Below are 16,578 nucleotides of genomic sequence, written 5' to 3'. Positions count from 1 at the left end.
CTAAACATAGGTTTTTCTCCTTCTTCCCTACCAAACATGATTAGTAAATAAGGCCAGATCTACACCAGGGGAATTTACATAAGAAAATATTCCCACTGTTGCTATCACCAGCTCAGTTGCACCAGTGTTAGCATCGCTGGGATATCTAGTGCCTAACACTGCTCACACCTCTTTTAGCATCATTTGTATTAAACCTACTTAGAACAAGTCTAATGGACATGATGCTGAAAATGACTGCTGGAAAGAGAGAGCCACCTGTGCTAGATATAGCAATTTCCTGCCATATCCTTGGGTGATCTACTGAATTAAGTTTAAGTATCTCTGGGGCCTATGGTATTAAATTAATGGTTTATGTATTCCTGTGGGCTAGAATTGTATGTAACTTCCTGAGGGTGGGGTGGGAGAGAGATGTACTAGATGACAGACCTGGGTGTTCAAAGGACTATACTGAACAAAGTGTCAGACAAGAATGGACTTTTGCAACAAAAAGTGGTAAGTGAACTTCCTGGGGAATATCTAGGGGGAGGTAAATATAAATACTTCACCTCCAATTATGCAAATATCAAACCTTTTGAAGCTATGCTCTGAGTAGGTCACTTTCTGTTGATCACCTGTTACATGAGGCCAAGATCAAAGGACAAGCTGTATAAAGGAAAAACTGAACTGTTCAGTAATTTCCACTACATGCATCTGACGAACTGGGTATTCACCCACGAAAGCTCATGCTCCAATATGTCTGTTAGTCTATAAGGTGCTACAGGACTCTCTGCTGCTTTTACAGATCCAGACTAACATGGCTACCCCTCTGATACTGAGCTGTTCATGGTGGTTCTGGTTCTGAATATGAAACAGTTATGAATTTATAACCTGGGGGAAAACCCAGTTATGGACTTGAAGCTACCAGAGCTCAAGACTGGAGTCGGGTGACCTCTGGTTAAGTTTTTTAGCAAATGTAGGTTCTTTTACTCTTTTTAATGTTTTTTCTGTAATGCTTTCACTTTAAAAATAAATTTGCTTGCTTATGAAGAGCTGTGTGGTAACTTGTAACTGTGGGCAATTCCACTGTTCATAGCCATTAGCGAGAAAACAAAGCACAGATGCTGGCCTGTTTAGGCAGGCTGGCTTGCTGGGACATCACAGTGTAGGCAGGGAAGTGCACAGCCTAGAAAAAGCCAAGCCAAGAGGGAGAGAGACAGGGGTCACTAATAAAGCTGCGAGTTTGTCATGGAGGTCACAGATTCCGTGACTTTCCGTGACCTCTGTGACTTCTGCAGCGGCCAGTGCGCCTGGCTCAGGGGCAGCTCAGGCAGCCCCTGCGCCAGTCACACGGGCCACTGCTGGGGCAGTCTTGGGCCCCCACGTCCCGTCCCCCACCCCCACCCCTCAGCAACAGCAGAGTTTGGGTGTGGGAAGAGGCAGGGGCACAGGACGGGGTGAGGCGGGCTCCAGGAGGCTGTTACCTGAGGGGCTCCCTGGAAGCAGCGACATCCTCCCTCTCGCTCAATTGCTAGGTGGAGGCGTGGCCAGGCAGCTCTGTGCGCTGCCTCCACCCAGAGCACTGGCTTTGCAGCAATGGGAGCTGTGGGGGCAGTGCCTGGAGGGAGAGGCAGCGTGCATGCACCCTGCAGAGCTGCCTAGCCACGCCTCCCCGTAGCGGCTGAGTGAGGGGGATGTCACCATTTCCGGGGAGCCCCCCAGGTAAGCTCTGCCCAGAGCCCACCTCACCCCATCCCGTGCCCCCTCCCACACCCAAACTGTACTGTTTGGGAGGGAGGTGCAGGGCCAGGTAGGGAGCTTGCCGGCCCCACCAACCCCCACCCCACCATCAGCAGTGGGGTTCCTGGGCTGCGCTCTGCTGCCCACCCATCCCCCCATCAGCATCTGGGTCGCCCTCCCTCAGCCCCCTCCTCCCCAAGTTTTAGTCAGGGGTATATAGTAAAAGTCATGGACAGGTCACAGGCTGTGAATTTTTGTTTACTGCCTGTGACCTGATCATGACTTTTACTAAAAATGTGACTAAATGTTTACTAAATGTTTACTAAAAAGTTGCCTTAGTAAACTAACCATGATGGCTGAGGACCTAGGAGCTTAGAGTGGGTGCCCTTGTTGGACCACGAGGGGCGAATATGGGTCGCAGTTGCCCTGAACTGTGACATCACATATCTATGTTGCTTACACCAGTTCAGCTGAAGCAGTATTAGCAACGAGATTTTTTTTTTTTTTTAAATTAGAGTTCTTTAGTGGAGCAAGGGCATAAGGAGCTGGTCCTGTAGATCCCTACTAACAGATGTTCTCTCCACTGAACTAAACAGACATACACCGAGTATTAAAGATTTGCAGGATTGGACTAAAGTATTCTCTCTGTTTATATATTGTTACATTTCTATTTGATTTCTTTGAGAAAAAAAAATCTCACCTCATCTGAAGACTCTCCTTGTCCTGATGTTGTTGTAGCGCCTGCTAAACCTTTTGAAATAAACATAAAATAAAATAAAGATTTCCTTCACAATTCTTGTACTGACGAGAGACACATTTTATGAGATGTAATGACCCATAAAGAAACACAAAACAATCTCAGCTATAGCCACACTGCCTCATACTGATCTCGTTAGCTCTCACAAGATAAGCAGTACTGGGCTTGGCAGTACTTGGAGGGGAGATCTCCAAGGGATATTCAGGGTACTTGAAGAAGTGATGCTTGTGATTCAGAATTAGGTCCCACCATAGTGCTTCAGTGCACCGTGTTGGTGGAAAAACATTCTTTCAGAAGAGACAAACTGAGTTCCTGATCACTTCTGGCCATCAAAAATCCAGGGCACTATTGTAATAATAAGGATTTAACCCAGTTACAATCCCTAAATTCCAATATGAGTAATTACATCTTGCCTACTTGAATTCCACTAATTCTCTGATTGGATAAGGATTATTGTTCACATCCTATTCCTGAAGTATTATGTTTAGTTTTCTTGGTGCAGTTACAATGGGTCCTGCATTTTGGCAGTATGTGAAGTGATCCCTACAAATAGTTTAATTCCATGAAGCACTTCAAATACTGTTTAGGACACAAGAGAAGTTTTTTTTTAAAAGCAAGATTTCCCCCCCACCCACGATGTTTTTCTACACAAACCTTGAATTGCTAAAGTGCTAGTCCCAGATGCTTGCTCCTGCATACCACATGCAAGTTTATCCTCAGGAAATGCCAGTCCAGAGCCTTTCAAAGCTATGAGGTACTTTTCATGACTTTTCTTTGCACATGCATTTTCTCCAACACCTTGAATATATATTTAAAACAACATTAACGCAAAGACAAACAAGTATTCAGCTCATGTACTAACACAAGAGGCCTCACTTAATGAGATTCGTTCCAAAAGCATTTATTTTACAAGATTAAAAATTTAAAAAGTGGTCCACAATATTTAAAAAAGATATGAACAAAAGAGTTAGAGATGCAAGTCTACAAATTTGACCCTAAACAAACACAAAGTCAGTTTGCCAGTGGATGAATTTAAATCCAAAATACAATAGACTTTTCTGATCCGTTATTTTTTCCAAATCAAGAAGCATTTTTCTTCTAATCAAGGCACCCATCATTTCCGTTGAAGCAAGACTGCTACCTACTATAATACTTCAGGCATCTTCAGCTCAACACAGGGGGGAGGAAGGGGAGGGAAGAGATAGAGACAGAAACCCCAAGTTGGTGGAAATAAAAGGATACTGAAGTGAATTAGGCCTGATATATAAAACTCATTTTAAAAATTGTCTAAATTTTGGCAGAGAATGTTCTAAGAGCATCAAACAGGAAAAAACAGCCACTTTTTTTTTATTTTGAGATCCAAAAATAAAGTTGAGTTGAGACTACTGCAGCAGCAGTAAACCAAGATTATTCCCAGAACTATAGACACTTCCACTCACATCCAAGTTGCTGGTTCACAAAGAAGTAAATAAATTGCACACATTGAATTAAAATCTTCAAAGACAAACGGCTAGGGAAAAAAAAAATCAGTATTTCTCTAGCAAAAAAAAAAATTTATGGGGAAATAATTTTGTTTTCAAGTTTTTAAGCAAGCTATTAAACAATGAAAAGGCAAATGCCACAGAGATGACAACATCCTTTTTAGCTGGCCACCTGCTCCCTGCAGCCAGAGTTAACCTATGCAGCAAGTGGACCACAAAAACGCCTCAGGCCTTGCTATGTTCTGCCTCCATGGAGACTAGGTCTCCACTCATAGAGGTATGTTCCCTATTCCTGCAGGCATACTTCCTTATTCCACCCAATCCTTCCCTTCTCCCAACTCCACCTCCACCCCCAGGGGGAGAAAACAAAAAACAAAAAAACAGGCTCTTCCACCTAAGCACAACATGCATAGGAAGTCTGCTACTCTGTGATGCAGGGTGAGCTTTTCCCCTGCAGAGTAAAAATTATTAAACTTCTTTCATTCAAAAGAGATCATGCTTGGCTCCCAAAAGACTTTTCCCTTAAAGCATGAAAAAGTGAATTTGGGAGAGAGAAGAGCAGGGCAAAGTACTTTTCAGCAGTATTCGTAAGTATTTCTCTTTAAGATAGAAGAGAGTGCTGTCCAAGAGTTTAGCCCGCCTTTAACCCACAGCTGTTCAAGATAATTACACTAACTTAACGCCAGAGTAACTCCTCTCTGCTTTGCAGTCATGTAGAAGTAGGTTAGAAAGACTCAAAAATGAAAGCAGCAAGCTACAGAAAGCAGGGAGTTCATTTGCATCAGGTCCCCGTAACCAGTGACTGTGTAACATTTTGGGCTGGATGGGAGGGGGGAGCATCAGAGAAAGAAAATAGGTGGCTTATGTATCAGGCTATTTTTACTCTGAACAGAATACCCACAGCCTCAGGCAGCAACAGGTATTCTTTATGAGAGCAGGTCCTAAAATAAAATATGAGGCGTTTATGATCATATGTTTTTATGGTAATTAAGTGTTAGTTAAGTCAGCTCTGTTCTTGATCTTAGACCAATTATAAAAATATTTATTGAAATTATATGTCCTTATAAAAATACTTGTGCCACAAAAGACCCTACTCCACAGTTCTTACATCAGCAAAATTACCATTGGCTTCTCAAGCCCTAAAAATAGCAATCAACTCAGATGTCAGTTTATAATTATTCTTATAATTATTTTTCTGATCTTTTTGGTGACATCGGAACAAAAGAATACAGTACACTGGGCTGCTAATGAACAAAAATGGCTTCAATTTAAATTTCTAATAATTTAAACATTTAACAACAGGAATATGCATGAACTCACCAGAGCTCAGATCTTTGTAAAACTGTTGGTTTGTCAAAACCTGGGTAAGGACTGATCGCATTGCTCCTCCCATTTTGGTCAAGTCTTCTAGAAAGGAAACATGAGGCTCCAACATCTGAAGGATTCTGTGAAGGTCTTTTTCTGATGGCAGATCAAGAGCTGGAAACCCAATAAAAGAAGTTTAAGGCAGAGAAAGACAATTGTTTCATTTCATTTGTATTGCTTCAACAAAGGATTGTACTGAACATTTCAACAGATTAAAACACTAGTTAGGCCACCAGTAAAATGTATTTATAGACAGTCTAGTCTCCCTTAAGAATTATCTCCATTTGACAAACATACAACATTAGACAATTGGATTTATGATCAAGAGAGATCCAGGACTGAAACAATAGGGACACTATAAGTTAGTACTATGATGCAAAGGCAATAATACAAATACATAGTGAACTTACAGAGCAAAATGAATGGCCATAGCCAGTGTTGTCAGTGTATTACTTTCAAAGAAATAAGATCTCTATACAACAGAAAATCGTATTTGACTGAAATGTAACCACATGAATCATGTGTATGTCAATATCACTCCACAAGATGAAATTTCTATTTTTCAATTTGCTTTTTTTTTTAAAAAAAAGTAAATTACATACAAAAAGCTATGTTAAAGTAATATTACAATTGCTTGTGAAACCTTAATTTTGTCCCCTTGTGTGTAAGCATTACTAGAGACATTAATTACAGTTTTAAAAAATTAGTGTTATGGAGGATGGTTAAGACTGATTCAGAGCTTTCTGTTAAATAGAGAATTTTCCAAAATGCTCTAAAATCCACATCATAGTTCAGGGCAACTGCATCTTTATTCCACCTCCACGGTCCACCAAGGGCACCCACTTTAGGTTCCCAGCTAATCAGGAGTTCTCTCTCTCTCCTGACTGGGAGGTTTCCAGGCTGCATCTGTACTTTGCTTTCTCTCCGAAGACTATGAATAACTAATTGCCAGCACTCAAAAAACACATAGATCTTTATAAGCAAGCCAATTTAAAATGAAAGCATTACAGAATTTTTTTTTAAAATAATAAAATAACCTGCATGCCAGTAAGCTTACCAGAAATTACCCCCTCCCCCACGTTTTAACAAGAGCTTTGATAGGAGTTAGTCCTTCAAACCCTAAAAAGGGGGTTTTCTGTGGTTATAAGTTCATAACAGCCTTAACTCAGAACAAGAAACACCATAAATAGTTCAGTCTTTCCTTTCTACAGCTTGGGCCTTTGATCTTCAGATTCCAGGAACAGGTAATTGTAGGCCTGGCTTGACATGAGTAATTGGACATGGGTGAGGCCTCATGTCTTGAGAGAAAAGATTAGGGAGGTAAATGAATCAGCAGGTTGGAAACAGAATGTCTGTACTAGCTAAGACAAGGGAGATACCCAAGAAGCCATTTACAATGGACAAGAGAAGTCGGGAACATAAAGATGAGGTATAGAGTAAGTAACACATGGACGGTGCATAGACAGAGCATGCTGCACAGGGATTGGTTCCTACAAAGTAACCAAGCCAATCCCAAAACATATAATGCAATATACAGTAAATGCAGTGCAACGTGTAAATGTATATAAAGGAAGAGGTCTGCTATGCAACTATGTATATGTGGTATGCCCTGCGCTCATCCCTATGCTAGAAACTGATCAACTCAAGAGTAGTTTGATTGTATGCCAATAAAGAAACTCCAGTGATGAGTTCGGAGTCGAACTGAATTCTTGGGGAACTGAGAAGAAGAAGAGGTCTTGGGGAAACCCCAACAATAATCAGCAGACAGTGGTCCTCTCTTTGGGATGTAGCTTCAAAAGGTTGATTTTTGCACAAAGTGGGATATTTACATTCACTTTCCCCTAGAGATTCCTCAGGAAAACTACACAAAACTGTTCCAAAAGTCCATTCTTGTCTGGCCCATTCAATTACATTGTTCAATTACAGTCCTTTGAAGCTCATAACACTTCCCCAGGCTCATACATCCCATCTCTTCCCCCGCACCCCCAAAGAAGTTACATACAATTCTGCCCACAATAATAAATAAACTCTGCATTGAATATAATGGACTCCAAACATACTTCAACTTAATTCAATAAGATTCTTCAAGAATATTGCAGGAAATTGCCATATCTCTCTGACCCATGCACACAGGGAGCCTGTTATGAAATCTGATATGCCACAACAAGGATTAGAATAGACTTTATAGTGCAAATTTAGCATAGTTCTGTCAGATTAAGGAGATACAGCCTACCCCAAAGTGAGCTGCTTTCAACTTTCAAAGTGCTCTGAAATACACAATACCCTCTGTTTACAGGAAGGGCACAAGCCAATGCAAGGCAAACTTAACTCCACATTAATAATTTTTTTTGTCAGTGACTAAAATTAAATTGAGCTCACCAAGTACTGGCCCATTGCACACAAAAAAAACAAAAAAAACAAAACCAAACCAGAGCTCTGATCCTTTCAACATGTGGTTAGGAAAGGATTCACTAGGTTCATCACAGACTAAAGTTAGCATCTTCACAAAGAATTATCAAGAGACAGCAACATAAACCATGCTATCCACATGCAAATTCAAACATACCAGGTTCGTTATATCCTTCTCTTAAGTACTGAATAAGACTAAAGATGAATTGTGGAAGAACTAGTTCTGACATCATCAACAAGTCTTTTGGGACACAGGGAACATTTGAACTTGATTTCATCCGGTGGCGCTTACAAAACCTATAAGACAAACAGGAAAAATAAGTTAGCCAAGTACCAATACAGTTCAGAACAGATATCTGAAAAACAAAAACAACAAAAAAAACAAACCCTGAGCCACCACTATTTTCAATTCCCCTTACTGAGCTGCACACTTATGTGCATAAAAGAGGGTACCATGGAATAGATATTCTGTACAAAGTTAGTTACGATGAAGATATAATTGAGTTCACGTTCTCCCTGCCATATCCCCAGTAAAATAATAAAATAAAGTTGAGATATTCTTTCAGAGGTTAATCAGAACATAGGATGATTTTCTAAATTATGAGTATCTTCCAAAAAACTGGGAAGAGAATACGGTCATGGTATTTCTCATAATTAAAATGTGTTTATGCCAGCCATCCAAAATAGAAGTTGAAATGTTTTCCTCCAGTGAATCTGTACTGGTTTGCTGTATGGATATTGATAAGCACTGAGCTGACGCAAACACCTCTTCGAAAGCATTAAAACATTTGTTTTGAAAGGGAAAAACACTTATGATCACAGATAGTTAAGAAAAATCTTAAAATCAGATGTGGGACCTACCCACTTTCACAGTCTTTTCAACTGAGAACAATTCGATATTTTATTCTCTTTGCTAAATCTGAATATTACAAGTTTCTATGTTTTGTTCACTGTGTGTAAAATAGGAGCGGGAGATTGTCACCCCACTCCAACATGCACAGGACTGATGTACAGGAACCCCACAAACACCGAGTCCAGCCATGGGAGGATTCCCCTGGCACAGGAACTACAGAAGACAGCCATGAGGCTTATGGGGCTGACATAACTTAGACAGGCAGCCAGGGCTGTTTAAATTGCACCAGGAGTCCCAGAGTACCCCATAATTAAGGCCAAAAGCCACCATACCCCACCTTTCCAACTGGCCTCTCGCGGTGTGAAAGGCACAGCACAGGATCACAGTCTGAGTCTTGATGTTATTTTAGTTCACGAATTTGCAGGCTTAATTCGGGGGGGAATAATCCTAAAGTATCTCTCTCCCGCACCTCCTACCAATTTTTAATTTAACGGTGGGGGGGGAGAAGAGGGAGGAATCTAACTACAAATCTCTGCTTAAATCCTTCTGTGAAATATGTGAATCACTACACAGTCAAAGAGAGGGACTAATCCTTCAGACCCTTAGGCCTTGGCCACACTTGAGAGTTACAGCGCAATAAAGGAGCCCCGCGGGGGCACACTAGCTCACCCCCGTCCACACTGGCAAGTCACGTAGAGCGTTCTGACTCTGCGGCTACAGCGCTGCTGGTACTCCACCTCAGCGAGTAGAAAAATGTTTGCTGCGGCACCGCTGGAGCACCACAGCGCCAGTATGGATGCCCTGGTCCTATAGTGTGCTCTGATCGGCCTCCAGAAGTGTCCCACAATGTCTGTGCTAGCCACTCCGGTCATCACTTTGAACTCTACTGTCCTGCCCTCAGGTGACCAACCGTCAGACCCGCCCTTTAAATTCTCTGGGAATTTTGAAAAATCCTTTCCTGTTTGCTCAGCCAGGCGTGGAGTGCTATCAGCGCATCTTTCCAGGTGACCATGCTTCCACATGCCAGGCGAGCCCCAGTATGGAGCAATGATGAGTTGCTGGACCTCATCAGTATTTGGGGGGAGGAAGCTGTCCAGTCCCAACTGCGCTCCGGCCGTAGGAATTACGATACCTTCGGGCAGATATCAAGGGACATGATGGAAAGGGGCCATGACTGGGATGCACTGCAGTGCAGGATTAAAGTGAAGGAGCTGCAGAATGCCTACCGCAAAGCCCGTGAGGTAAACAGCCGCTCGGGTGCTCCCCCCGCGACCTGCCATTTCTACAGAGAGCTGGACACGATACTTGGGGGCGACCCCACCTTCACTCCAGGGACCACCATGGACACTTCAGACCCCAGTGCAACAAGGCAGGAGGAGGAGGAGGAGGAGCAGCAAAGTGGGAGCGACGGTGCTGAGGTGCAGGAAGACCCGCAGAATCCCTAGATGCATGCAGCCAGGAGCTGTTCTCAAGCCAGGAGGAAGGTAGCCAGTGGCAGCGGACGGTGCTTGGGGAAGGACAAACACCAAATATGACAAAAAAACTGATTGGCTACTGTTTCTAAGATATTTAAGTTTTTACCTTTTGTCTATGTATATTGTGTAGATAGAGTTTTAATCATAAATTGTAAACCTATGTCTTTTCATGTGTTTATGGTTACTTTACATGATAATATTTCACCTGTCCTGTTTATGTAACACTTTAAAAATCAGCAAAAGGGTTATATAAATAAAATGTATTATGAAACAACAGGCAAAAAACTATTATGTATATAGTTTAGTCCCATTCAGTGTCTACTCGGCGCTTCTTGGCTTGTCTCTTGTATTCATTAAATGGAGCATCTCTTGTCACTGTCCAGCAATAGTCTGCAAGCACTGATGGGCTCCATTTGCCCTGATAGCGTTTCTCCATTGTTGCAATGTCCTGGTGAAATCGCTCGCCGTGCTTGTCGCTCACTGCTCCACAATTCGGTGAAAAAAAATCTAGATGAGAGTGCAAAAAATGTATCTTTAGTGACATGTTGCAACCAAGGCTTTTGTATGCCTTGAGTAGTTTTTCCACCAACAACCTATAGTTGTCTGCCTTGTTGTTTCTGAAAAAATTTATTGCCACTAACTGGAAGGCTTTCCATGCCGTCTTTTCCTTGCCACGCCGTGCATGGTCAAATGCATCATCTCGAAGAAATTCACAAATCTGAGGACCAACAAAGACACCTTCCTTTATCTTAGCTTCACTTAACCTGGGAAATTTTCCACGGAGGTACTTGAAAGCTGCTTGTGTTTTGTCAATGGCCTTGACAAAGTTCTTCATCAGACCCAGCTTGATGTGTAAGGGTGGTAACAAAATCTTCCTTGATTCAACAAGTGGTGGATGCTGAACACTTTTCCTCCCAGGCTCCAATGACTGTCGGAGTGGCCAATCTTTCTTGATGTAGTGGGAATCTCTTGCACGACTATCCCATTCGCAGAGAAAACAGCAGTACTTTGTGTATCCAGTCTGCAGACCGAGCAAGAGAGCAACAACCTTCAAATCGCCACAAAGCTGCCACTGATGTTGGTCATAGTTTATGCACCTCAAAAGTTGTTTCATGTTGTCATAGGTTTCCTTCATATGGACTGCATGACCAACTGGAATTGATAGCAAAACATTGCCATTATGCAGTAAAACAGCTTTAAGACTCGTCTTCGATGAATCAATGAACAGTCTCCACTCATCTGGATCGTGAACGATGTTGAGGGCTGCCATCACACCATCGATGTTCTTGCAGGCTACAAGATTACCTTCCATGAAGAAGAATGGGACAAGATCCTTTTGACGGTCACGGAACATGGAAACCTTAACATCACCTGCCAGGAGATTCCACTGCTGTAGTCTGGAGCCCAACAGCTCTGCCTTACTCTTGGGTAGTTCCAAATCCCTGACAAGGTCATTCAGTTCATCTTGTGTTATGAGGTGTGCTTCACGGGAGGAGGATGGGAGAAAATGTGGGTCCTGCGACATTGATGGTTCAGGACCAGAAGTTTCATCCTCTTCCTCTTCCTCGTCTGACTCAAGTGAGAATGATTCTGGTGCACCAGGAACCGGCAGTCCTTCTCCGTGGGGTACTGGGCGTATAGCTGATGAAATGTTTGGATAATGCACATTCCACTTTTTCTTCTTTGACACACCTTTCCCAACTGGAGGCACCATGCAGAAGTAACAATTGCTGGTATGATCTGTTGGCTCTCTCCAAATCATTGGCACTACAAAAGGCATAGATTTCCTTTTCCTGTTCAACCACTGGCGAAGATTTGTTGCACAAGTGTTGCAGCATATATGTGGGGCCCACCTCTTGTCCTGATCTCCAATTTTGCAGCCAAAATAAAGGTGATAGGCTTTCTTAACCATAGTGATTATACTGCGCTTCTGTGATGCAAAAGTCACTTCACCACAAACATAACAGAAGTTATCTGCACTGTTCACACAAGTACGAGGCATCTCTGTTCACTTTGGCTAAACAGAAATGTGTCCCTTTGCAAAATTAAACACTGACAAATAAGAGCACGACACTGTATGATTTCTAGAGCTGATATAGGGCAATTTGTTCAGCAGAGTGATGTGAGCTTCGTTATGATTGCATCATCCATGACTTCTAGGAATAACATGATGCAATTCATATCATGTATGATGCAATACCAGCTTCAGATTGCATCATTCATTGTTTTGCCTAAAAAGCAAGTACTGTCCAAACCCGGTCATAGATTTATTCATAGATCCAGTCAAAGATGTATTTTAGTCATTTCTGGTTTAAATTGAGATCCCTTCCATTTATAACTCATTTATCCTCCACCATTCCCAAGTCAAGGGTTGTATATACTGCCCAATAGCATATCTTGAAAACTAGAGCCAATCAACAATTTTAAGCATCATTTTCGTTCTCAGCGACCCAGAATTAGTAAAGTTTGACTACATTTATTTCAGAAGCATTTTGGCTGTAGAGCAGTGTTATCGGCCAGGTCCAGCTTCCAATACAGAGAGTGGCAACGGCCCTTTAAACAGCCAAAAGCATACTCCACAGTCATTCTGCACTGGCTCAGCCTGTTGTTGAGCCGCTCCTTGCTGATGTCAAGGCTCCCTGTGTAGGGTTTCATGAGCCACGGCATTAAAGGGTAAGTGGGGTCTCCAAGGATCACAATAGGCATTTCAACTTCCCCTACGGTGATCTTCTGGTCTGGGAAAAAAGTCCCGGCTTGCAGCTTCCTGAACAGGCCAGTGTTCTGAAAGATGTGTGCGTCATGCATTTTTCCGGGTCAGTCTGTGTTCCCTCAGACCGAAAGGGAAAACAGAGTGCTCAGTACAAAAAACATTGAAAGATGGCACCAAATGTGAATGGAAGCAAAGGGAATGCTGGGATGCAAACCGATGCATCACGGGGCGTTGGGACAGGACCCAGAATGCCCTACACTCCACGCCCCCTTCCCACAAGCCACAGCACCAGAATGGGAAAAAGTGCTCTATGGGATAACTGCCAATAACGCACTGCTCCCAATGCCGCTGCAAGTGCCACAAATGTGGCCACGCCAATGCGCTTGCAACTGTCAGTGCGGACAGACTGCAGCACTTTCCCTACTGTGCTCTCCGAAGGCGGGTTTAACTCACAGCGCTCTACATCTGCAAGTGTAGCCATGCCCTTAATCACAGAAACAGGCTTGCTGACATCAGCAGAACAACTTGTGTGAGTGTAAGGATTCACACCATGCCCTATCTTTGAGCCTTCAAGGAGAGGCTCAAAAGAACCAATTAGTGTCTTATAGTGAAACAAAGTAATACAGGAAGGGGCTTACAAAAAGAAAAATCAGTTCTAAGGAAGCGGGTATCAGACTTTTAGGCCAAAAACAGAGAGGCTGTCAAGTCCAAGGATCAACTGTGCATTAAGACAATTTTCAAATATTTCCCAGCTCACAGCAGCCCAGTTTCCAATAACTTCATCTTTACAAGAGTAAGTTTTCTCTCTTTATACTATTACTCATCTCATTTGTTTTCTCTTTTATTGAACAAATAATGCATTGCTTAAGTGCAACTATAGTTGAGGTTAGTCTGTTGATTTAGAGGGCTACAACTATTGCTTGTTCATCCCTGGGAACAAAAGTGCCCTCAGAGGAGGAAGACAAACCAGGTGATGTGTCTGTGATCTCTTGTCTGTGGGTTAAACACAAAGCCAGTGAAAAGGAATTTAGGAACAGGTGCACTCTGTACTCATGTGTATTACTGCCTACAGATGGAGGGCCACGCTGGCAGAAAATGAACTCCTAGTAACCTTTAGGTTGGAGGATCAATACCTCACTTAGAATGTTAAGATATTCAGTTTCTCTTTTATCCCAACTACACAGCCTTTTTATATGAGGTTTTTCCAAGGTCAATCAAAAAAAATTTGTAAGATTTAAAGGCACACCAGCAATTATAAGTTTATTATTTAGAATGATGTATATTTTATATCCTTATCACTTTAATCAGTCCGCTGTACATTTTTAATTTTTATGTTCCTCAAATGTATTTTTGTAGGTAAGCATCTCACACTGGTGTTCTGAAGATCCTTGTAACTAAAAGCCTGCAAATATGCATGTAGAGCACAACCTCCAACCCACCCTATGCTGCTTACACCTCCTTCCCTTCTCCAGAAATAATTCTGCTCCTAGGAAGCCTTTCCAAATGTGAGATCCACTCATGAATCAGGCCCATTGCAATTAACCCACAACTGATCTACCTGGAGCTAAAGGATATGAGGCATGTCTCCTCCCTAAACGCCCCAAAAATGTGATTTATAGCAAATTTGAAAGGGTTGGGTTTTTTTTTGTTTTGTTTTTTAATATAGGCTCTGCAAGATCAAGAAGGAAAGCAAATTCCATCCACAGTGAATGACCCTTCATAAAAAAAATTTAAAAAATTTAAAATTAAAATTAAATTAATAAAAAAAAAGGGGACCATCTCAGCAGTCCCCTCCTATTTAAACTGAGGGAGATCCAGACATTGGATTACTTCCCAGATAACCAGATCCCAAGACTTACAGTATGTGTGCCAAAATCATTCTGTAGAAAGAGACACATTCCATATCTGTGGTTCATGGACTGGGAATATACACATACAGTAACTCGTCACTTCAAGTCGTCCCGGTTAACGTTGTTACATTGCTGATCAATTAGGGAACATGCTCGTTTAAAGTTGTGCAATGCTCCCTTCTAATGTTGTTTGGCAGCTGCCTGCTTTGTCCACTGCTTGCAGGAAGAGCAGCCCATTGCAGCTAATGGTGGGGGCTTGGAACCACGGTGGACCAGCAGCCCCCCCTGCCCCCCCCATCAGCTCCCTGCTCCCCTAAGTTCCCTGTGCTGCAGTCACCCAGCAGGCTATCAATTGGCAGATCAGCTGTCCCGCCCCACACTGCCATGTGCTGCTCCTGCCCTCTGCCTTGCAGCTGCTCCCAGAGACTTCTGCTTGCTGTGCAGGGGTGGGAGGGCGCTAATGTCAGGGTGTCCCCATCCCCCCTGCTCCTGCACCCCGCTTACTCCTTCTCCATATAGAGCAGGGAGGGGTCTCTGACGGAGAGAGACAGAGAGAGCTTGGGGCAGCAGCTGCTGTCTCAACTTCCTGATCCACTTAAAAAGACAATGCACTTAAGAGTGGGTCAGCTTACTTAAAGGGACAGTGTGCATCTCTCTCTCTCTCTCTCTCTCTCATACACACAAGGTGTGTGTCTGTCTCTGTCTGCTATGCGGTCTCCCCTCCCTCGTGTTCGTGCTGCCTTGTGCGAGAGCCTACATTAACAACGTGTTAACCCTTGAGGGCTCAGCCGAATGCTAGTTTATCATTTGGCAGCAAGGCATTCCCTGGGAAATATCCCTCCCTCTTCCACCCAATAGCTGCACCACCTCAACCAAGCTTCACAATCATCATAGCTGTGAAATTGTTTGTTTAAAACGTATACTGTGTGTATATCTATATAATATATAGTTTTTTGTCTGGTGAAAAAAAATTTTCCCTGGAACCTAACACCCCCCACCCCATTTACATTAATTCTTATGGGGAATTGGATTCGCTTAACATCATTTCGCTTAAAGTCGCGTTTTTCAGGAACATAACTACAACGTTAAGCGAGGAGTTACTCTCCTCAATCCACAATGTCTATGAAAGCTTTGAACAATGATCAGGAGTAAAATATAGCCATTAAGTAGTAACTAAACTATGTTATTGTCACACTCAGCATTAATGGGAAAATATGCTGCCCTTTGTCTCTCTTCCTTTCTTCAGTTTCTCTCCCACTTCTCTGTCTTTGTATCTATCCTTTTTTTCCCCCTACACTTCCTTCCCTTCTCAATTTCCATCTCCTGAGTTTTACTCCTACCCCTTCCTTCATCCCATCTGCTGAAGTGATGAGCAATGAAACAGCTAATGCTGACATTTAGCTGACATTAGTCTTTAGAGTTGCCACTCCAAAGAGAATAATGGGGGCAGGGGAGATCACACTTCTCAGAGCCATTGTTTCAAGCTGTCTGTAGATTCAGTGAGGCTTGGTCTACACGAGCAACTTACATCAGTATAACTACATTGCTCAGCACCCCTGAGCGACGCAGTTATATTGATCTAACTCCCAGGATAGACAGCGCTATGTCAACAGGAGGTTGTGTCTCCTATTGACATAGCTACCGCCTCTCGGGCAGGTGGATTACCGATGCCAATGGGAGAAGCCCTCCTGTCAGCATAGGTAGCGTCTTCACCAGTGGTTCTCAAAATTTTGTATTGGTGACCCATTGCACAAAGCAAGTCTCTGAGTGTGACCTCCTTATAAATTAAAAACACATTTTTTTATATTTAACACTATTATAAATGCTGGAGGTGAAGCGAGGTTTGGAGTGGAGGCTGACAGCTCGCAACCCCCTCATAACCACCTCAATGATCCCCTGAGGGATCATGACCCCTAGTTTGAGAACCCAGGGTCTTTGCTGAAGCGTTACGGTGGTGCAGCT

General features: G+C 42.8%; 1 protein-coding gene across 10 annotated transcripts in view; it reads right to left on the bottom strand.

Moving 5' to 3' along the window:
- UBR3 (ubiquitin protein ligase E3 component n-recognin 3) overlaps nt 1-16,578 on the bottom strand; it is a 211,124-nt gene that overhangs the window by 172,330 nt on the left and 22,216 nt on the right. For 8 of the 10 annotated variants that reach the window (XM_065560743.1, XM_065560735.1, XM_065560736.1 and 5 more), the window contains exons 2-5: nt 7,886-8,025; nt 5,275-5,433; nt 3,128-3,271; nt 2,417-2,466 (exon numbers count right to left, since the gene is read on the bottom strand). In XM_065560743.1, coding sequence (XP_065416815.1) covers nt 2,417-2,466; nt 3,128-3,271; nt 5,275-5,433; nt 7,886-8,025 — 493 coding nt within the window. The remainder of the gene's footprint in view (nt 1-2,416; nt 2,467-3,127; nt 3,272-5,274; nt 5,434-7,885; nt 8,026-16,578) is intronic. The other 2 variants (XM_065560739.1, XM_065560742.1) reach the window with 2 other exon arrangements.

The sequence above is a fragment of the Chrysemys picta genome, chromosome 11, assembly GCF_011386835.1.
Source record: "Chrysemys picta bellii isolate R12L10 chromosome 11, ASM1138683v2, whole genome shotgun sequence".
NCBI classification, from domain to species: domain Eukaryota; kingdom Metazoa; phylum Chordata; order Testudines; family Emydidae; genus Chrysemys; species Chrysemys picta.
This window is presented reverse-complemented; position numbering and strand designations above follow the sequence as displayed.